This window comes from Halichoerus grypus, chromosome 10 (genome assembly GCF_964656455.1).
Source record: "Halichoerus grypus chromosome 10, mHalGry1.hap1.1, whole genome shotgun sequence".
Lineage (NCBI taxonomy): Eukaryota > Metazoa > Chordata > Mammalia > Carnivora > Phocidae > Halichoerus > Halichoerus grypus.
This window is the reverse complement of record NC_135721.1, coordinates 101,082,395-101,105,988: the sequence shown is the minus strand read 5'-3', so window position 1 is coordinate 101,105,988 and position 23,594 is coordinate 101,082,395. Positions and strand designations below refer to the sequence as shown.

Here is a 23,594-nt window from a genome sequence, read left to right as displayed (position 1 = left end):
CTTGCTCATTTACTCTTCACCAGGAATTTTGTGTCCTCTTCAAAGGGAGGAAGAGGCAGTGAACACCAAAATAACACCCAAAGAACCAAAAGAAACTAATAATGAGATATGCGATTTTAAAAGGTCTCACGTTTCTTAGCACCTACCTGGGCAGAGAGGGGATCCAAGATCAGCTTCCTACAGTTTCTTTTCTCCCCTCAAACCCAGCAACATGCTGTTCTGTTCGGCCCCTTGGAAGTCCCTCAGTGAACGTGAGCGGGGTCCGCAGAGAACCCCACCTGAACGGGTCCTCCGAGGGCCCAGGCATTGTTGAGGGAGGCATTAGCTGCTGCTTCCTGAAGATATGTGCTTGGTTACCCGCTGGGGACCAGACAGAGGCAGAGAAAGAGGCTCGGGGCTTTCTGCACTTTCTAAAGGTTTCAGGCCACTGGCATTTCAGCAACAGCTAATACAAAACAGATGGCTGGGTGCTACGCTCCGCTGGCTTTCAACTGAGGGGCTGCCTCCCTCGTGATTAATCACCTGTGTTGGGGGGAGCGGGGTGTAGCAAGTCCTACCTGGCCTTTTTTTGTATGTGTGGACCACAGGTTGGGCTGACCAGCCAAGTGACAGGCATTGACTCTCTGCCCCGTTGATGCTTCTGTGCACATAGGACAGCTTGGGTTTATCCCATCAACACAGAAATAGCCAGCAAACTGAACCCCAGCGTGGCAGGGAGGCTTGTCTGGTTGTGCAGAACTGGCTTGCCAGAACCTCCATCCCTTCATGTATTTCACCTTGAGAGTTAGGCAAGGGTGGAGGGTTAGGGCAGCTCCGTAAATTCTGCACTTGCTTTGAGGCCTTACAAAATTTCCCTAGCTGGAGTGTAAAGAGGATCTGTTTGTCTTTTAGATGGTACTGGGGCAAAAGGTGAGTGTGGCCACTTCCTTCCACCCGCCCTGCAAACAAGATATCCTTTTACACAGTTCTGAGTTCCTACAGAAGCTTCCTCTTGGCTTTTGTCTCCTCTGTGTGGATGGACGCTGAGATGGGGGGGTCCGTGATGGAACACACGTGGGATTCCATGTTGGCTCAGCACAACTGGAGAAGGAAAGAACGCAGTTCCAGCTGTAGCGTCTCAGAGGGTGAAGGGATGCCGCTGTTCCACACTGATCTGTGTTTTTCCCATCACTGGTTCATGTTCAGCTAAGCAGCAAAAACCCCAAATGCCATGGGTGCCATGCCGCAGCCCCACTCTTGTCTGGATAAGTTGTGGAGAAAACCAGCTACCGTACCGGCCACAGCTGGGGAGGATTAAGCAGGTGGATTTGTGCCTGGAGAAGCCCAGCATGTGCTCTGGGCTAGAGAGAACAAATGTATTAGTTTTCTATTTCTGCATAACAAATTACCACAAATTTAGCAGCTTAAAACAACATCATTTATTATCTCACGGTCTCCTTGGGTCAGGAGTCTGGGCACAGTTTGTTCTCTGCTCAAGGCCAAATCAAGGTGTCTGTGGCTGGCCTCTCTTCTGGAGCTCAGGCTCCTCTCCCAGGCTCACGTGTTTGTGGCAGAATCCAGTTTTGGGGGTGCTAGAATGAGGTCCCCATTTCCTTGCCAGCAGTGAGCTGGCCCCTCTCCGCTCCTAGAGACCTCCTGAACTCCTTACCACGTAGCCCCTCCGCCTCAAAGCCAGCGGATGGAGAATCTCCCTCGCCTCAGATCCGCGCTCTCTTCTTGAATCTCTTTCTTCTGGGAGAGCCCAGTCCCTTCTAAAGGCTCAGCTGACCAGGTCTTAAGTACTGGTTAATGTCCCTAAAATTCATTTTACTCTTCTAAAATAGGAGGACTGAACATAGTTAGATTTCCAGTGACCATACACTTCAACTTGAATACTGAAAATGAAAATTATTCCAGTGAACACTTAATTCTGGTGGATAAGAAGCTGTTGGAGGACATGTCCCAGACACCAAAAAATCCCACGAAAAATACAACAAACAAACAAAAAACTGAGAAGAGCACAGGAACAGCCAGATTGGGTGCAGGTGCCACAGGCTACCTCCACTGAGCTCAGGGGTGCAGCCCTACAGCGCAAATCCAAGACAGTCTGTCTGCTCTTTGGTTCAAATGAATAGTTTTCAACATTTTTGAACTGTAGAATTTTTTTTCAAATTAAATGTATATGGAAGTCCATTTTATAAGATATTTCTAGTTTTTAAATTTTACAATGCTCATATAGGGCTTATCGTGTGCCAGGCGCTATTCTAAGTCCTAAACATTTAATCCGCAGAGCAGAATGTAATGGATATTATTATTATTACATTGTTGTTATTCCCATTTTATAGGTGAAGATCCTAAGTTACAGAAAGTTGAAGTACCTTGCTCGAGATGGTAGAGCTGATTTTGGACCCAGGAAACTGGGCTCAGAGTCCTTGAGTACTTGGCCTTGATGCTATTGTTGTAGCGGGGGCAGGGCAGTCTGATCTGCCTTCTGCTGAGGCTTCCCTCAATTCCTCCCCACACCCCCTGTCTGAGGCTTCTCCAGTGCACCCTCAGCGGACACTTTGAAAGCCAGAGGTTTGAATCACGTAGGTAGCTACCTCAATGGGACTTGCTGGTGGCCACTTTAACTTGCATCGTTTCTCAGAGACCTTTCAGGGGACCCCATTAACCCAGGTGCTCAGCCCAGGACCTGTCCTTTGCTGCCTCCTTTGCCTTCCTGCCACAGATCAGAACAGTTGCTAACACACACCTCCTCACCCACTTCAGACATTTGCTGCCACTCTGGCTTCCTACTTGTCTTACCACCTCCAGTTTTTCCCTCATCCTAATCCACATGCTATACACCATGAGCTTCCTTTTCCCAAACTCCCTCAGAACATGGCATGTCCTGCTCATGATGCTACCATGGCTCCCTATTACCCACCCAAACCTTCCAAATCCTAGGGTGCCATTCACAGCTGTCAGTGGTCTGACTTCACTGATCTTTCTCATGACTGTGATACAAATATTATGGCAAGTGAGTTACCCATTTTCCAAGTGCCCCCCCCACCTCTGAACTTAGATGCACATGATGTTAACTTACCCCCTCTAGCTCTTTGCTCCAAAATCCCAGAGCATTTCTTCCATAGAGCATTCCAATAGGTGGGGCAGTTATTGCTATCATCCCTATTTAACAGATCGGTAAATGAAGGCTCAGAGATGATGAGTCACTTGCTCATCTTCATAAAAAAAAAAAAAAAAAGGGAAAGGGCAAGTGGAACCTTATGTACAGATCTGTTGACGGAGTACAAAATATTCTGGAATGAAACTGCTCTCTGATGTCTTCAGTTAGGATCAGCCTTAGTATCTTTGTAGAACCATCACCCACAATAGAAGTTATGCCTTCAAGCAATGATTCTTAACTGGTGCACAACACAGTTACACCAGCAGTCTGTCTGGAGCAGAATCTCTATGTGGCGGGGGGGTGGGGGGGGTGGGGGGGGGAGCTTTATTGTATGTATTCTAGAAAAAGAAATATTCCCAGGAGACTCTGGTGTGTTCCTCTGCTTAAGAATCACTGATTTACAAAGTTCCCAGAAAACCCCTAGCCTCCCAAATTACCCCATTTAATGTGTAAAATTCCACAATTCATGACTTGCTAAGACACTGCTCTCTATTTAAATGCAAATTAACATTAAATCTTATCATTCATTCTGTAAGGATTCAGGAAGCACCACTATGTGAAAAGCCTGCCAACTCTGTCTAGATCTTTCTTGAGGCTCTTGCACTCAATTGTATATTATTTGCTACCTGCCCTGTCTTCCATTAGATCATTTCTTTCCAAACAGCCTCAGAATGTTCTCATCTTCTACTTCACCTTCACAGCTGGTCCGGCTCCTGAACATAGTGAGTGCTTTTCATTTGTAAAACATGTGAATCCATGAATCATGGAATTCACACCTCATCAGAAATGAGTTTACCAGCTTCTCTCCAAAGAGCAGACTTGGATTAGATCGGGAGGTATGGCCAGTTTCTGGGTCAGCTGGGTAATGCATTAATGATCTCCCAGCCTCAGTTTCTGTATCTGTGAAGAGGGTCCCAAAACACAGTTTCTGGCTCATAATAGGTACGCGAGACCTGTCCATTCACACCTCTCCTTGTGGATGAAACTCCTTGTGGAGCAGTGGGTAGGGAGGTGCAGGCAGTGGCGGCCGCCTGGGGTCCTTGAAATTAGGTTGTGCAGACATCTGTCCACCCTTGATGTCCAGCCTCCCTGCTCCTGCGTGCATTCCCCGGGGGTATGACTAAGTGGCCTGAAGAGTCATTGGAACATGTGTATGTGACTATAAAACATGCTGTAACCTTGGAATCCAGACATCAAAAGGGAGAGCTTCAGTGCCTGATAAAAATGTGTGTTCCTCTCAACAAACCACTCCAAACAGTTTTCTCCATCCCACTGGGAAGCTTGTCACTGCTAATGTGATTCTTATGATTCTTGCTGCTCTGTAGCCTCTTGATCTTTGCTGAGATCACTCTGCCCCTAAGTGTGTTGCAAACAAAATGTCCTGTCTTGTGTCCAGAGCTTAAAATAACAGACCGCTGGGTTCCTGCTGTCACATTGACACTTTATTCCAAGGTCCCTCCGCAGTCCCACCACCACCCCCCTGCCCCGCCATGCCAGGGGAAGAAGCCATAAGCGAATGGACAAAGGGGCAAGAGGCAAGGAGATGAGGCATTCTCAGACCATTCAGGTATTCTTTAATATCAATGTGATATTTTTAGAAAGATTGACTTCTTAAATTTCCAAGCAGTGCTGCCTAAGAGCATGTTTGAGGTTGTCCAGTCTGTATTCCGACCATCATGGAGGTGTGCTAAATAATTTAGGGAGGGATAGCAGCATGTATTTCTTTAGTGCATTTTTAAACCTGGGAAATAATAAAAATAAGTCACTCTGTGGCATCTGGGCACATTCATGTTTCCTCTGTTACCAAGTAAGCTTGCAAAATCTGCAAAAATAGAGAGTGGCACCCGTGTTGGCTCCCAAGCTCATGAAATCAGCCTCTTTCACTTAGTCTTTCAGAGGGAAATGCCTCTCTGTTTTTTTGCATGCCGATGGTTTAGCAGACAACAAATTTTCCTTCTTTAGCTTTTGACAGGTCATTCCGGGAGTCTCCACTGTCTGCAGTGCCTTCTAGCCCTCTGGAGACTGAGTTGTCCCAAGCATATTTTTGGAAACGCCACAGACGATTGTTTTTATTAGGGGACTGCAAAGCTTTGTAGTGGGATGCTTTGTGTTTTATTTGTTTTCCTTCCCCTGCCCCAGCTGTTTTTGTTTTAACAGCATTGGAGAGAAGGTTAAAGTATTTGTGGCCTCCGTTAACCTAGCCCATCTCTCAAGTTGGCAGAGCTAGAAATCTGAATGGGTAGAACAGCAATGTACAGGTCAGCTGGATTTTTATCCAGCCTCATGAGAGGGGGGAGGTTGACAGTTGGGTTGATCTGAAGTCGAATGAGCACTTTGGAGCAGATAGCTGTCAGGGAAGCAGGTCACCCCCACAAAACGTACTCTCCAAGCACCCAAGCACTGATTAACTGCTGGGAGGTAATCGTGTCAAACAAGAGGCCAGGACATATGCTCATCTTTTATTTTCCACATCCAACTAAGAAATAAGTCATAGCCAACACAGTCAGGTACTTAACACAGACGTGGATGGCTTTGGGCTTCGACTGGCAATGGCGGCTATTTCTGAGACATCCGAGTCTCCATGGCTATAACTTGTAGAAACCAAAATTCATGCCTGGTCCCATCCAGATTTATATCGATTTAATACTGATTCAATTGGTCTGGGTTGCAGTCTGGGCATGGGATTTTGCCAAGCTATCCAGATGATTTTGAAGTGCCATTGAGGTTGCTAGGAACTACTGTCCTATGGAAAAAAAATATAATTAGACTTCCAAATACCTACTGCATGCCAGGTACATACAAATCATGTTTCTGCATTAACCCCTTTATTTCCACCAAACTTTCTGGGTGATGAGCTTATTTATCTGTATTTTACAGGTAAAACTGAGGTTTTAAGGCCTTATATTGTCCAGATGGAGTTCAGTTTTTTTAGTCCATTTAACTCCAAAGCCTCTTCCTTTTTCAGAGAACCCAGAATATAGCAAAATAAACATGTAAACTCTCCAGAACCCTACATAAGAGATCAGCTCATTTACTTAACTATCTGAGCAGAGACCTTCCCTGTCTTCTGCATGATGTGTGAAAGAAGAACCAGAAATGGTTGAATTAGAGACTTTGAGTGTTAGGTAGGGAATGTGACTGCAATGCCCAATCTCCACGCCACCCTGGCATGGCCATCCCTGTACAAAAAGACAAGTGCTAGAAATTCCTCCTATTCTTACAAAGCACTCTTCAAACAAGGATCTCAAAGCACACCATAATTAATAAAATCACCCACATCCTGCCTAGATGAGTAGCATTTTATATGTATAAATTCCTCTCTGCCCCCAGGCCCTACAAGAGTAGAATGTTTCCAATTTCAAAGAGTGAGCAATAGAGTAATTGAAAGGAGCTGTATCTTGGCCGACACAAAGGACCTCAAAGGCATTAGTAGTGATCTATATGAGAAAACATGGTGACCACAAAGTGTATCATAATGGCTTGTCAGTCATGCTATGCTAAATGATTCAAAGATAGAAAAGACAGGGCAATTCTTAAGAGTTAGCTACCCTTGGGATCAATATTCTGATCTATTTGGTCAACTCACCAAAGGATCTAGAAGCAGTAAAGTGATGACATTAGCTGATGATCCAGTTACTTGGGTTAATCAAGGCAAAGGGGACAGACGGGGCCAATTAAGTAGTTGGGCAGCCCAATGATAGATGAGTCATTATGGGCAAGCGCAAAGATAATGCCATTGGGAAAAGCAATTTAAGTCATTCATGCACTTCCAGGCCAGGAAATCCTTCTAGTCTTTGAGGGGGATCATTTAGGAATCATCAGACCCAGCCTGATGAAGTCATCTATTCATTGTGCAGCTAACGATCAACAAAAGAGCTAAACATACAAGGCGACAGGCCATATGGAATACATTTTAGTGACTGGGATGTATATCTGTGACTTCATTTGAATCACCTTCTTTAAAACAAGTCTTACCCAGTCCTTTTTCTTTCCCTTCTTCTTCCACAATCTCCCCCTACTCCTTATGCTCTCACCTCCCTAAATACACAGTTTCCATGTATAGATGAAATTTTCTTTTAAATGAAGACAAATATTCTCCTCCTCATTTCTAGTTCTGGCCTTCAAAGAGGTTGCTTTCTATACACATACAAGTTTCCAAGGAACGCTTCAGCATATTACAAAGCAAAATGTATACAAATGGTTCTACACCTCTCCCAATCCCTTACTTGTATTCATGTTGCAAATCTGGAATTTCAGGGTTGAAGGCTTATCTTTTCCTTTTTGAAGGAGATGAGTGGGAAAATAAAAGCATATATGAATTAAAATAAACCATATTTGCAGCTACCTGTTTCTTGAAAACCAAAGTCCCAACCAGGGACCCCAAAAGTAAAGGTTATCGATGACTGCCATGTTGATAAAATCAGTAAAAAATATTTCATCTCCTGATTTGTCTTCTCCCACCCTGATTGCTCTCTTTGTCTCCCTTTTAAGTTCATTCTCTTCCCAACCACTAAATGTTGGATTCTTCAATCCCTGTCCTCTTTTTTTTTTTTTTTAGAAAATCTACCCATCGCTCCAGCCTTATCTTGCCCAACACTTAACCACATCTTACCTGGTTCTCAACCACTCTTTTCTTCTACAAACCACTGGACCGTTGCACCTGTTTCCTGTACCTGAAATGCTCCCCTCTAGTTTTTTGCCTGTTAACATGGGTATACCCTTCCAATCTCAACTCACTCATCATGTGTTGACTTCCTCAGATTTGGTCCAATCTCTCTAATATGGATTCTCATAACACCACATAGCATTCTTTACAGCACTCATAAGAGTTGCAATTTTCCATGCATTTTTAGATGTCATAGCTGTCTGCCTACTAGACTGACTATATGCTCTTCCCTGTTTCTATTTCTTCTCTTCGAGTTGCTACTGACTAACTTTGCACTGCCCACTTCTCTTCTATATGGTTTATCATCGCTGCCACTGACCAGTGGCTTCCCATGTCTTATAGATTCTGATAATAAGCTTTTCTATGTCCTTCAGTTTCTAGTCTTAATACCAATTGTTGGCTTTCTCTAAATTTTTCACATTCACACTCTACCAGCAAGAGGTTCTTATTGGTTTAATTCATATTTATTATCTCTTTGGTGAAGTTCCCATGATAGACAAGTCATGACTCTCTGGCCAACACCCAAGTGGACTGGCCTTCAATCAAGAGTGTTTTGCATCCATTAGCTATGGCCAGCATGGTGGAATTACAATAACCCGATGCTTTCTCTATCACAGTCTGCTGGCAGAGTCAGAGAGGAGACATCCTTGAGAACTGGAGTTGAGTGAAGGGTAGAAACAGAAAACAAGCAGGGACAATTCAACACCCTCCTTCTTGGTTGGTGTTCCACTCAACTAAATTTCCATTCCTTAGCATATATTGTTAACACATTTAAGATGTCAGAGAAGCCAAGTAGATTTGGGCCTGGCAAGCAAAGAAAAACTCTCAGAAGAAGATCTGAACTATTTTGGGAGTGATAAAGCCTAGTGAAAAATGTCAGATGATTGGATAAAGAATGTGCCCTTTGGGAGCCTGTCTACTTCTGGTTCACCCTTACTTCTCAGGAGTAACCCTTCAGGCTCCCCACTCAAAGTGAAGGGAGTTCACCAGTCCTACCTTGTGGCAGACCTCAGACTCTAGTCCCTGATGTCCTATCCCCTTTCTCACAACATGAGGCTACTGAAAGCTTGCTCAGCCCTCAACTTCTGAACTGCCTCTACTAGAAAAACTTGGTATTGCAATGATCATAATAGCTGGAAGAGTATATTTTATTGAGCTTAGTGAAGAGTTGGCTATCATCCATTATCTAGGTAGACATCACCCATTGCTACTCTTGGGCATAATGTAGAGGTTAACAGCACAGATTCTAGAACCCAATTACCTGGGTTCAAATTCTGGCTCTGCTACCTACCAACTCTGTGAACTTGGGTGAGTTATTTGGCTTCTCTTCGTGTGTAACATGAGATTATAGCATCTAGTTCAATACAGTTGTTGTGAGGACTAAATAAATTATTAAATGTCAAGTGCTTATAACAGTGGTAACATTATGTATTTGTGAGCTACAATTACTGTTATTGTTGATATTATTATTGTCCTTTAGAAGTAACCCCATACAATAAGGGGCCACCTGTATTACTCAGAACACATTTGGTTATAGGTTGTATAAATTCAAATAGCTTAAGAAAAAGAAATGTATTGGTTCACACAACAGACAGTCCAAAGGACAGACTCACTTAAGCATGGCTAGGCCTGAGGGTTACAATGATGCCGTCATTGTACCTTGGCTTTCTGAGTCAACATCATTCTCAAGCAGGTTTCCTCCATATAATGACAAACATGTAGCTTAGGATGAACTCATTCATACACTTCTTCAGCAGATCTGAAAGACTCTGATAGGCCCAGGTTGTATTCCATCATTGAACTAATAATCAGGGGGATGGAGTATTCCAATTGGCTAGGCCTTGGTCATATGATATCCTTGTAGCAAAGAGGAAAGTCAGGGCCAACTGAACATCACGGGCCCCTGGAGGAAGGATGTTGAGCAGGAAATGTCCACTGCTCAACCTGTGTGTCAAGACACAATCTGAGCCATTTCTCCAAGAAGGAACTGGAGAACCGTAATTGACATGTTTACTGACATTTTAACCCATTTTCCAACTGCAGAGTTACAGACACCCAGGAGTGATGTTCAGAATATTGAAAAACCAGTAAAGCAAGAACTCTGATCAGTTTGAATAGACACCCAACCAATCATAATGGTGTTAGCTGTAGCAGCTGTTCCTGCTCAACAGCCACTTTACATCAGATGCCAATGTTGGACTGATTTCTAGGGGACTTAAATATCCAATTCTGTTCAATCTTCTGTATCAAGCACACACACTCTGGTTTTGGCTGATTTGCTCACTTGCCTCATTGGAGGCAGTAATGGAGTAGAGAGATTTCTTCAGAACTCTTTCCACTCTTTAATTCCCTTTGCCATCTCATATGTGTGACCTCCCCCTGGGACACACATGGAGGACAGAAGCTAAGCTTTTGAGCTGAAGTACCAATAACCTGGAAATGGACACATGTACCTTCCTTGACCTTCTGTTTGGAGCCCATGCTGTCATTTTTGGTGCATGGGGAAAACAGAGGTCCCCTTCTTCCCTTCCCTCTATTCCTCTCCCTCTATTACTCTACCACTACCAAATGCCTCACAAAACAGTTCTGGTCTCAGCTGGACCTATCTTTGTTCAGGGATGTGCTACCCCTTCAAGCTCAGGTTAGGTGAAGTGCTCTTTGATTAGAGACTTGGATGAGAAGCAACTTAATGGGCCAGCTCAGCTTGGCTGAAAAGCATCTACCAACAAGTGGTGTGGTGTGCGTGTGTCTGTGTCTGTGTCACTCCTTGTCACATTCCCTTCCCCTGTGTTAATGTCTTTAAAGCACTTAGCACAGAGTCCATACACAGTAGGTACCTAGTAAATGATAGCTCATCTCTTTTCTTCTTGCTAGACACACTCTCTGCCCACCCCACATGCTAGCCTGTCTTTAGTTGCTAGCAGAACCTAACAGCTCCTTCCCACCCCGGATCCTGACTTCCAGACTAAAGACAGCTCTCAGGCATCAGTACCCACACCTACTCACCAAGAGATATTTCCCTGCCTTATTTTGACCCCCTCCCAGCTAATGATGCAGGCCTGCAGAAAGACTTAAGAATGCTTGCCAAGTCAATCTGACCTTTGCTTCTCTCTTCCTGGTGGAAATTGATGGATTTCATGCCTGTCTTCTTTCAGGGTTGCAGAGAGTACGGCAACTTGCAAAAAACACAAGATACTTCAGACAGAGACTGAATGAAATGGGATTCATTATCTATGGCAATGAGGAGTCTCCAGTCATTCCCCTGCTCCTTTACATGCCTGCTAAAGTAGCGTGAGTATTCAACAGACTCTCAGAATAACACTGGAGCCCCAAGGTGATCTGACTAAGACAGTGCTTCTGACTCTATGAGGCTGTCTCAGCATGGGCATTGCTTATGTGCTTGGAATGGGGTGCTGAGTTCAGAATTCACTTGTACAGCTTCTTGGAAGCCAACTGCCAGCCCATCAGCAAAGAGGTCTTCTAAGAAGAGATTCAAGTGTCCACCACTTTCAAGCCCTGTGAATTTGGGTGTCACCCCCTAGGCCTCACCTGTAAATTAGGGATGATCCTTGCCTCCTTCTGCCCCACAGTCTTTTTCAGGGAGAACTTCTGGAGACCATCTCTCCCAACATTTGAAAACAACATTACCAGGCTCTGTGCTTTCTCCACTCACCTTTCATGCCCATCCTCAGAAGAAGGCAGCCTTATTTCAAGTGTGGGGGAAACTGAGGCTGAGGACAATTAAATAGTTTGCCTAAAGTCATACAAGTCGAGCAGTAGTGAAATCAAGAGAATATCAAGAGGCAAACCCAAACTTAGGCTCATGCTCTTAACACCAAATTTTAATGCCTCTCCTATAAATCTACGTAGAGTTGTTTCCCATTGATTGCAACTCTGAAATTGAGCATGAGAACAACTGCATAAAGAGAAAAAATGACTTTTTCTCAATATGGCATAGACAATTTTATACATGAGCCGTTCTCCAACCTGCCACAGACTAACTACCTCTGTTATTAAAAGGAAGTTAATTAAAGTCCTTTCTAAATATAAAATGTTTATTTGGGTGTCTGACCATGTGCATGGTGGAAAGTAATAGTCAACATATATTTATAAGATTCTAGATGTCCTAACTCTCCTGCAACATAACCCCATTGTTGGAAATTTCTGTTTGACTCTTTAAGAGTCTAAATAGATTGGTAGAGTATTTTAAGTATAGAGAAGAGATTCCGGGGCTATCAGTTGAGAACTCACGGTGGATAGGACTGTGTTAATTCTTCAGCATACACTCTTCTATCATTTCACCACAGCAAAATAACAAGCAGTTAAAACACACACGTGAGTTCTTTCACTTGCCACACCATTACCGCCAGTGGGCCCTTTGTTCACAGATCTAGGTTAGGCTAACAGTGCATGGAGTGGTCAAGAGGATAGTGAGCTACAGAAAAGTCCCACAGGATACTGCTTGGTACTTACCACAGGGAGGAATGGCTACAGGGACTCAAAGTAGCATATGATCCCAAACCCTTTACCATCCAATTTCGGAAGGCACAAAAGAAAACCTACATTTATTCAGAATGGTTAGCAAAATGGTATTTTGTAGAAGAAAGATTCCACACTTAGCACGTCTCTCTAATATGTTATCATTAGCTCAAAGGAAGACACCAAAATAAATTTGTTTTATTTTTGAGAGTCTAAAGTGCACAATGCTGGAGGGTGGTCCGAGGGAGCATGCCGTATAGTTCTGACTTTGCTGGTGAAGGCTGGAAATAGAATTTTAACATGAATCCATGCCCTGAGAAGAGTCCATGAAGTGTTAAAGCAAATGCATTTAAATTCAGGAATTGAATTTTGCAATAACAGAAAGAGAGAGGGAGTACTTCTGTGGACAACAGCTAATATGAAAACTGAAATCAGAGGGTGTTATTTGTAAAAACTGTGCTCCTTGGTGTAGTGAGGAGCTTGGAATGAAGAAGAATTTGACTCTGCCTCTTGCTAGCTGGGGGATCTCGGACAAGTTGCCCAACTTTCTGAAGCCCCAGTTTTCTCATTTTTAAAATAGGATGTAATAGTACTTATTTCATAATTGTTTCAATTAAACAAGATGAGGTCTGTCAGCATAAAGCATGTTGTCTCTTATATAGGAGCCACTAGGTGGGAGCTGTTATTATTAGTAGTATATAAGGCACTTAATATAGTACTTGGTGTACTATCAGCACTTTATCAGTGGTGGTTATTATTACTACCACTAGGACTTCTACTAGTGCAATGATTATTATTATTAGTTTCAACTGAGTGCAGGATTTGGTCACCATGGTTGCATGGCTCTCCAAAATAGTTACTGCAACCTTTGGTTGCATTAATAAAAATAGAACTTCCAGGAAAATAGTAGGTGGAGATCCTGCTATTGTGTGAATCAAATATGCCATATTGAACCCTGGATGATATGTCAAACCATCTAGTGCCTTCCAGTGAAGATGGTATTTAAGGAGGATCTGATGTGGCTGAATGCTGATTCTATGCTAAGTAAGACTGTCAGATCCAGCGATCACCCACCAAGGGTGGATGCTTGGCCCTAGTTTATAAACAAGGGCACCAAGACCCACAAAAGTTAGACTACTTTCTAAGGGTCACTCAGGTTGTACAAGCAGTAGAGCCCAGAATTCAAAGCCAGTTCCATTTGCCCCCTACACCAGAGCTCTTTTCAGTGCATAGCATGGCCTCTGAAGCTTTAGTCCACAGGGGGGGATATCCACATCTCATTAAAGCAAACACAGAGTATAAGTTTAACTCTCAGTGTCATCTTTGGTGAATCAAAAGGCCTCAATCACTGCAAATGGGGAAAAAAAACACTCTAATTGCTTGAGTTTTCTAAGGAAACTTAGAATAGGTCAGTTACAAAAGGTAATGTCATCTCTTATTGGCAGGAGTTGCTGCCAAGAGCTTCCCTGCCACCTGGCCTTGTTTTCTTCTCAGATATTTCTTCAATGGAAAGTTTATATGGAGAAAAGCTTTTGAGACAAGGAGTTAATTGTATAAGCCAGCATATGAGCACTTCTTTCATTTGCTCATTTTCAACCCTTTGATTTTATTAAAGCACTGTGATTTCTCCACATGTCCACCTACTGCAGAATGAAAATATGATCTCCAGCCAGGTATCCTTTTGAGCAAAGTTTCATTGCAACCCTACCACAGGAATCTTCTACAATGTCCAATATCATGTGATTTCACCCATAAAACATTCACTTGAATAATCAAGAATATATTGTATTTACTCTCTGGTGCAGAGTTTACATTTTCCTTCCATGGGTCTCGTCATACACTTGTAGGATGGTGGGATACAGGATGCAGTGATGCTGCACATACGCAGTGCTAACGTTTTATTATTATTATCCACGTAGTCTAGCTTCTGTCAGCTCACACTGGCTCTCATTTGTTTTGGGGAGTACAAACCCAGAGGCTCATTGTATAAAATGTTCAGGACAATCAGACACATTAACTGAAGGAGGCCAGGTTTAGTAGTGTAAATTTTAAGCCCGAAAGTGCTCCAGGGAGGCCTCAGATTAGCCTAATGAATCAACAGTCATATATTTTGCTCTACATTCTTTGGCAAAACTCGCTTCCTCTGGTACAAAGAGAAACATGCAGACAGTGAAAATGGTCTTTGGGGAGTCCCGAAAACTAGCCTGAGATCATGGGTCAGGTGGCTTGTATTCTAGCAATAAAAGCACTTGCCTTGTTTCTCAGATAATTATGAGCTCTCATCCTGTGTAGTTCCATGGGCAGCCTTCCATAGAGTGAACAAGAAAGAGAAATAACAGCCTCTGTTTTTCAAGCTTTCTCAGAAAGCTTCATCTCCTTGTTAATCTTCCTCATCCAAATCAAAGGCGAATCTTGCCTTTCCTGGGCCACAGGGCCAGAGAGGCTGTGTGTTCAGTAGATCTTGCAATCTCCATCACTTCATTTGATAGCATGCATTCTGCATGAGGCAACCAAAAAGGCAGACAGCTCCATGGCAAGAAGAATGAATAAACGAACAAGCTAGCTCTCCACGTCTAGTTCAAGAATTCTTCCTGAGTTATGACTGGAAGGTTTCTGTGGTGCTGTCAGCTTCCAGCCTAAAAAAAGGACACCAGAATCCTCTTAATGCTGAGAACAGATCTGAGGCATTTACCTTGCTTGTGGGCAGAGACATTTAGTAAGCAAGGTTTCCTGCAGAGAACAACAGAGCACAAAGTGGGGAAAGATTCAGTTAGGGGCACATGCTTTTTTGTCTGACTTTAGGTCTTAGCACAAAAAATCTACAGACTTTTTAGAGATCGATATTCTAGAATCATTACTGAGATTAGCTTTGAAAAAGAAAGTGTCTAGAAGCAGATAAGGGGAAGGAATCACAGCTGAGAAAGTTTACACCCTGTGTCAGAAAGCTTTGTAGTTATGACCTACATACTACAGGCTGCATCTACCAACCAGCCTCTCTGTGTGTACCCATTTCTTTCCCTGCGTCCCTCTTGCCTCATTTCCCCCTCTTGCCTCATTTCCTTGTCAATTGCAGGTAACAGAAGTTTAGTAATTGCAGTCATCTTCTATTTATTGTTATAAGAAATGTCAATTAGCCATATTCCTTTTCTTGCCATGTAATTTTGTCAATGGGTTTATTATCCTTGAACATACCTGGGTGGATTCATTTACACAATAAAAAATGAGAAGACCCTTACTATTTTCCATCTCCAGTTTAATGGGGAAAAAAATCTTTGGCTCTGGAGTGAGAATACAGCTCAGTGTTAGCACCCGTAGACCCTCAGATCCTGGTTCTCAAATTATAGTCACTAAGTATAGTCTTCTTGAAATTTCCATACTCAATTATTGGTATTACGCTTTTAAAACATACAAGTTTACACATACTATACGTTCTTTCTTTATGTAATTGCATTGTGTTAGCTGTTGGGTTTTTGTTCCTAGTAACTCTGCAGACGAAGGATTTTTATATCAATGCTGACTCATTAAACCAGGGTCACGTACATCAGCATTTTCTGCTCAATGTCAAAGACTCAGTACTCACAATGCTCTAATGAGTGTGCCAGGCCCCATAATATACACCCTCAGATATGGGTGCCATCAAGGAACTGCCTCATTTCCTTGTCAATTGCATGTAACAGAAGTTTAGTAATTTCAATCATCTTCTATTTATTGTTATAAGAAATGTCAATTAGCCATATTCCTTTTCTTGCCATGTAATTTTGTCACCTCTCAGCTAACCTTCTCTTTTACCCTTCCCATAGGGCTTTTGCAAGGCATCTATTAAATAGAAAAATCGGGGTGGTGGTCGTTGGATTTCCAGCTACTCCCCTTGCAGAAGCTCGGGCTCGGTTTTGTGTTTCAGCGGCACATACCCGGGAGATGCTAGACACGGTGAGTACCCCACAGGGCAACAGAACCGCCAGTGCTGGCACCTTGCATTGTGGGCACATTCTTTTATTGAGCTTGCTTGAGGGTCCCTAAATTTCTCTTGATGGTTTAGAAAACCAACACTCATAAACCTCACTGCAAAAAAATGGGTATGCCAACAATGCCCAACAATGTGATCAACTCAGGGGATAGAAAAGAAAAATGAGTTTAGTGAAGATTTGACTCGAGGCAGTGTTTTGGTTTCATAAAAAAGACTGGCTGAGTAGCCACATGTTGTGCCATTTACTTGATCTTAAATGCAAAAGCTAATCTGACATGCTATTTCAGCATGAACCGCCCGCAACCTGACACTTTTCAGAGCCACCAAACCCCTCATAAGAAAATATGACACAACTAAGCAACATGTTGGCAAAGCAATGACAAAGACAGGTCCATCATATCATCCAGACCCACACTGGCTTTTAATGATTTCATAACCACATTTCACTGTCCTTTGGTTTTGATCTTCATGTGAATGAGCGAGAGCAGAAAACTAAGCCATCTCAATCAGTTTGGGGTCGATGGAACTGTCTCCTAGTGTCAAAGCAATTTAGCAAACACATTGAGTGTCTACTATTGTGCAAAACCCTGGGGCAGAAACTCTAAGAGGAGATACTAATAAATAAGCAACTAGTGATAATACCAGACAGAATAAATTCATCTTGGAAAAGAAATATAGACAACTGTGGAACATGAAGGTGGGAATTATATATAGGATTATATGAAGTCATTCATTATATATGAATGAGTTATTCTATATGAAGATGGGAATGAATTATGTGTATATGTGTAATATACATGCACATATAACATGTATTATGGATTGTTATGTGTGCATGTATATTATGTATGTATACATATGTATGTATATATACAGACACTAGGAGACAGTTCTACAAAGAATAAAAAAGTGAATACTTTGAGCTCAAATAATAAATTATACACACACAGTGTCCGTGTCCTTCTGCTTCACCATTACATTCTTAGGACTTAAACCAGTGTCCACTACAGAGTGCATACATAATAACAATTTCTTGCATGACACACTAATAATTGAACTAACTCTAGGTTTTGAGATGATGGGTGAACTTTGTTGTTATTGTTCTTTAGAGCTTTTTATGTTGTCCAGGTTCTCCAAAATGAGTATATATTTCTAGTAATTAATTTTAACAAATTGTTTCTTTTAAATAGAAAAAGCCAAGTTTCACTACAAAAGCAAGAAAAAAAAAAGGTTTATAAATCCCTTGAAAGACTTGAGCATGTTTACACGTTAAGAGAGGAAAAAGAAATGAGAGAGAGGCAGTAGGCATGGGAGAGGAAAGGACATGACTGGGGAGCATGCTCCCAGAGATGAGAGGAATGAGTGGACAGCAGTGGGTGATTTGTATTTTTTGTGACCCCCAACAGCATTGAGGTATTCATGGATACCCAATTCTGGAGACATCAGACCTTGGGATTCTCTTCAAAAGTTCTTAATTCCTGTTGAATATCTGGTTTGGAAGGAGCACTGAGACATCATCTAGACAGATGCCTCTAAACTTTTGAAATCAGGCACCTATATCAATAAAAAAATTGTGAGCATATTCCTTAATATGCACATAAGGGAAAATGAAAAATGACCTTTGAACAGCCCGGACACTGAGGTAGTTAAATGAATATAACACTCACAGAAAATACATACTAAATAAGCCCCTTCTATGACCATGTTTGGAACAAAGCAGAGATGAGGTCACTCTACAAACACAAAATGGCTTAGAATTTCCTTCTTCTAACATGAGTGACGGCTTCTCCTTTACCAATGACCTCACCTTAGTCATCCCACCTGCCACATAAGAATTCTGCATAGAGCCAATCACTGAACTTCTCCCGCTCAAAACAGCATCAACCCAGACTGGTCCCTGCTTCCTTAGAGTCATCTAGAGCAGAAGTCTAAATGTGGGAAGAAGCCCTTCCCAGTTCCCTCTTACTAAGATGCTTCTTCTGTAATTCATGCCTACCTTTTTTGAGTACAGGTGTGCTCTAGATCATCTGATCAGTGGGCTTCAACATAAATCCACTTATAAGTTATTTATGCACTGCCAATATATTATGTACATTTTATAGCAGACACAAAAATGGAAGTTAAAAAGACTGAGATTAAAATAACTAGAAATCCTATGTTCTCCCACACCTTCCAGAATTGTCTCTCATCTCCCCCAAGTGTGCAGATGCCCCACTCTGAGCTACTCCATCCCCACTTCAGCCAAGAGCAATAGACACTATCTTGGTCTGATGTCATTTCAAGTATAACTTTTGTTACTTTGTCTTAGTGCTTAGATTTGATGTAAAAATTTAGGAAGTACATTGAAGTAAAAAGAACATTTTAACCACCCATAATGCTACCACCCAGAAATAAATGACTCTTCATATGTTGGTGGATATCGAACTTGATGCCAGTTTGAAAGACTTCCCGAAGAGGAAAGCCCATAAGCTCCGCTAGTCATTCATTCCAGAATTAACAAACATGTTCACCTTTTTCAAATCATTAGATCCTAATATTGTCCGCCTCATTTGACAGGTCAAGACAGGCCTAAAAAAGCTAAAAAGGCATGCCCAGTACCGTAAGATTAGTGATACACTAGATGGGAAAATTACATCTTGTCTATTCTGCATCTCAGTTGTTTCTTTGGAAAATTGGGGATACATTTATCTGCCTGAATTGAGAGAACTGAAACAGATGAGTTCTCTGTCCTTTCTGGTTTTAAGTCCTGTGATTCTATGGAACATAGAGATGAGTGTTTAAAAGCTGCGGATGGGGCAGTATGGGAGAGAGAAGAGGACACTAACCAGCTCCTGCAATGTTCCATTTTACCCCTGGCCAGGTTGATTTGCTGTGTCATTATGCTGTACATAAACCCAAATGTAATTTGCAACCTTACCTCTTTCTTCCACAAGGTTATATATATATGTCATTAAACTTTAAAATAAAGTCTGAAAGGGTAAGCATTGGTCAGATGCTTTTATTCCTCTCCTCACACCCCAAAAACAAATTAAATACTCATAATGTGGGGTAGACTATTAAAGAATATGAAATAAAATTAATTAGAATCTAACATTCCTCTAGGGCTGGTTTATAAGCCACACCTTAATGATTTGGATCTTTCTCCTTTTCTTTAAAATCAAAGAAGTTGGCAAAAGAAGATTGTATCTCTGCGGGGCTTAGGAGTTTAAAGAATAACTGATGGAATGCAATCTCTTTGCAGGTTTTGGAAAACCTGGATGAAATGGGTGATCTTCTGCAACTGAAATACTCTCGGCACAGGAAGTCAACACGCCCCGAACTCTACGACGAGACAAGCTTTGAACTGGAAGATTAAGTTTCCTGGTCCTGAATTGCACCTAAAGACTTTGCTCGAAAGACCCCTGTTTTGCCTCAAAAGGAATATAAATGGATTTCTTCCCCCTTTCTAAGGCAATTTTGGTTTCTAAACCAGCTTAACTGAACTGAAGGAAAGGTTGTGTTTTTAATATCTCCAGCTCGGGACTGCAGAGACAAAAATATGGTTCCAGATTTTAAGTTTCTCCTCTCCCAAGTATCCTGCTACAAATACACACACACACACACACACACACACACACACACACACACACACTTCCTAGAACATTTTTAATGGCAATGAGCCTGTGTTTTAGCTGCTACTGTGCAGACTCTTTGGTCCAGACTCTTTCAGGCATTCCAACCAAAGGAGAGGGCTTTGATTTTTAATTCAGTAGATCTCCCTATGTGTGTACTTATTTCATCCGCAGATGTGAGCAAAGGTGGTGGGCAGTAGCTGACCTCCTTGTTTCACCCATGAATGGCCCAGCTAGCACTCATCTGTATCATGGGGAGCTCCAGGCAGGAGGGTAAAGAAATGTTGCTTCTACCATTTGCCACATTTGGACTTTTTCCAAGGACAAGTGTCAAAAGCCATAGCTAATGTTTGGAGGGAGAGAGAGGGACTGGCCAGCCAGTAACTCCAGACGTCTTTGAAGGAAACTTCCCTTTTCCTCTTCCTGGTCTCCTACAGTTTTACAGCTGAGCTTTTGAGGTTTGGAAAAGTCAAGACTTTTGTTTCATAAGGAAGGGGGCAGAAAGCAAACACAAGCCAATTGTAGGCCTAGACTCAAACTGTAATGTTATAACAACTGGAAGGCTCTTGGTGCCATGTGGAGTGAATGTTTAGCTTGCATACATAACCCTTATTACTTTAAGGAATGGGTTGTCATTTTCCTATTAAAATTTGAGTAAATGGTGAGATGCAGTTTCCTTTAGAGTTGACTCTCAAGACTATACTTGAATGTATTAATTCAAAAACGACATTAAAAAGCAAATTCTATTTAACTTTTTTAAGACTGCCACCCCTGTTCAGGCCTATTAAATAGTCCTTACTGTCTGCTGGCACATGCAATCCGATTTTGGTGTAAAGTGGGCTTGCACACTATTGAGCAACGAACTGTAATTTCCTTGAGTTCTCTCTGTCTCTCTCTATCTCTCTGCCTCTGTTCTGTCTGATTGCCTGTCTCTCTCTCTTTCTAAATGTGAACACAAACTTATCTGGAATAGTAACTTTTTGCTAATTGGTTCTAGTTGGTATGGAAAAAGCCAGTGGAAAACCTTATCTTTAACAAGCTCCCAGATGGTTCCCAGATTTGGAAACTCTAAAGAGCAGTGGTGACCTTTTAGCAAAGCTTCTGTAATAGTTCGAATGAGTTACAGAACATTCCACTCCATCAAATGACAGTATAAACAAATCACTTCAAGAGAGGTTTGACTTGTGACACAAATGGACTCAAGCTTTCATGCTGTGCAGTGAGATAGAAACCCAGCCAGGAGCACTGGTGTTCGAGAGAGCAACATGCCTGGTGCTCACAACAGATTAAAAGATGGAAAGCTTTTTATGGGAAAAGTAAAACCGCTACTAGGTATATCAATTTAAAAGTGATCACAACGATAAAATTTCTCACACACATTTGTAAGGATCACTATCAGCAAAAGAGGAGAGGAAATGAGTTCTGACAATGCAGTTGCCCCATCCAGTGACTAATTTTGATAACTAAATTACAACTCTCCCCAATGCATTGGTGCACCATTACTTATGCAAAGAAAATATATGTGGTATACATGTCCCCAAGAAGGCCTTTTCTCTTGAAAATGTGCATTTAAGTGAAAATGATTCTAGTTAATTGTCCAAAATGCATAAATGTCTTCAGTCCTATAAAAGGAACAGTAGACGAAGAGGCCTTTACTGAGGTACAGCAAGCAGTAAACATCCCCTTCCTTTCTAGATGTCCATGATCTTCATACACATCTTCACACCCACCCTTTGGGTTTTAGGGTGTCTTTGTGAGCAGGAATATTCGTCTATCTTTATTACTTTTATGGAGGATCCCGAGTCTAACTCATGATAGGAAAATAATTATTTATCCACCTGGCCTGGGGAGCAAGGGGGACATTACTCCTGCTTCATCAAGATCCCAGAGTCCTAGGACAATTTCTTACATTCTCATGTACAAGATTTTTTAAAGAAAATAAAAAACTATCTCTGTCAGAGGGTCTACACTGAATACACTTACGAGAACAACTATAAACCAAATTCTATGCTTCCTGAGAACATTAGGAGGGATCCAGATCCAATAGGGCTGATAATATAGGAGTATATGTCATAGATAGAATGAGGTTGGTTAAGAGTGATTATAGAATTTTTAATTTTTATAAGAAAACATCTACCGCTAGGTTCATAAAAGCACAATTTCAAATCGATAGGGATTGTTGAGTCTCAATAACTATACCACAGCCTAAAATGTCCCTTTGGTTGGTTCTGTTGAGAAAGAGAATTTTCTAACAAAACTCTGTTATGTACCCCAACCCTCCCATGCATGCACATGTGCACACACACACACACACACACACACACACTTTCCACTTCCTTTACAGAGCAAGCAAGAGTATAAAGGTACAGAGGTGAGAATCTGGCTGGTTGATAGATAGATGGAAGATGTTTTAAAAGATGTGGCCTTCAGTGAAACAGAACATAAAGGATCCAGACTGATATTCGTAGGGGGGATACATTTGCTTAACAGGGAAATGGCACAGACACATCCCTAATCCTATTACGGAACTATGTTACCGTGGATGTTTGGCTACATTGCCTTTCAGCATGTTTTGGTTTGACAGACACCATGGGCTTCAGAATTTACTAGAAGCTTATAAAAATGCAGGTCCCTGGGCCCCCAGCCAGACTTCCACTGAATCAGAAGAGCCCAGGAACTTACATTTAGCCAGCCTCCTCAGGGGCTTCTAATCCATGCCCTAATTTGAGAACCATTGTTGGAGCTTTTGTTTGCATAGATCAGGTGTCTCTAATAACATAACAGAAACTTTGTCCTCATTCTTTGTTGATAATTAAGGTGCTTATACTACTAAAGTAAAGTGAATTATTCCAAACTTTTCTCCTCAGCGGGACATTTTGTTCCCATTTTCCAGGTACCTTCTCTTTCTACAAAATTGGATATTAAGAATAATCTGCCTCTGATTATTTATTCCAACAACAGCTCTCCAATAGGGTGAAAGTCTTAACAGTTCTTCACACGTGCAATACTCCTCTGTATTTTCTTCAGAGATAGCAAATATTGTAAGTGGCTTACTCTGACTTAAAATTTTTGATGAGGAAACCTTAATTCTCTTGGATTTATGGCAATAATAACAAAATTTATATTTTGAACTTCTCTGGTGATTTCTTGGCCATTTTTCCTGGTCTCCATATGAACAACATATTTGAAGTCTGTTTTCTCAGAACACCTTAAGCAGCTGTGTAATTTTTGGAAATTAAAAGGCGTCTGTATTTTAAATGTTTCAAAGCAATTATTATGGGACATTGTCTTACAGTATTGTGGGGTGTGTGTGTGTGTGTGTGTGTGTGTGTGTGTTTCACTGAAACATTTGAGGTAAACAATTTCATTCTGCCTGTGAAATACTAGTTTCTTTAATAGACAAATCATCAAAATAGACAATAGAAAAAATAATTGATGGTTCTTATGGTTCTTTGTTAGTTTGGATTACCCTAAATAGAGACTCAGAGATTTGCATTTAAGAATTTCATTAAGGAAAATGGGCAAAGGTGGCTGGCACTGGCTTGAACTGTGTCACAAGAACCAATTGTGTTCATCTGTTCACAACTCCTTCTGTGACATCACCTTGGTAGCTTGAAATTGGCCATGCTGAGAGTATTTACACCATGGAAATTGACAAACACTACAAATTCGGGATCTGGAGAGCCATCTGTTAAACCTTTACCAGCATAACACTGAGACCACATA

At 41.7% G+C, this 23,594-nt stretch overlaps 1 protein-coding gene across 2 annotated transcripts in view; it reads left to right on the top strand.

The window, feature by feature from the left end:
- SPTLC3 (serine palmitoyltransferase long chain base subunit 3) overlaps positions 1-23,126 on the top strand; it is a 156,617-nt gene extending 133,491 nt beyond the window's left edge. For both annotated transcript variants that reach the window (XM_078056932.1, XM_036107222.2), the window contains exons 10-12: positions 10,967-11,102; positions 16,091-16,220; positions 19,499-23,126. In XM_078056932.1, coding sequence (XP_077913058.1) covers positions 10,967-11,102; positions 16,091-16,220; positions 19,499-19,612 — 380 coding nt within the window. In that variant the 3' untranslated portion in view covers positions 19,613-23,126. The remainder of the gene's footprint in view (positions 1-10,966; positions 11,103-16,090; positions 16,221-19,498) is intronic.
- The last annotated feature ends 468 nt before the right edge of the window (positions 23,127-23,594 follow it).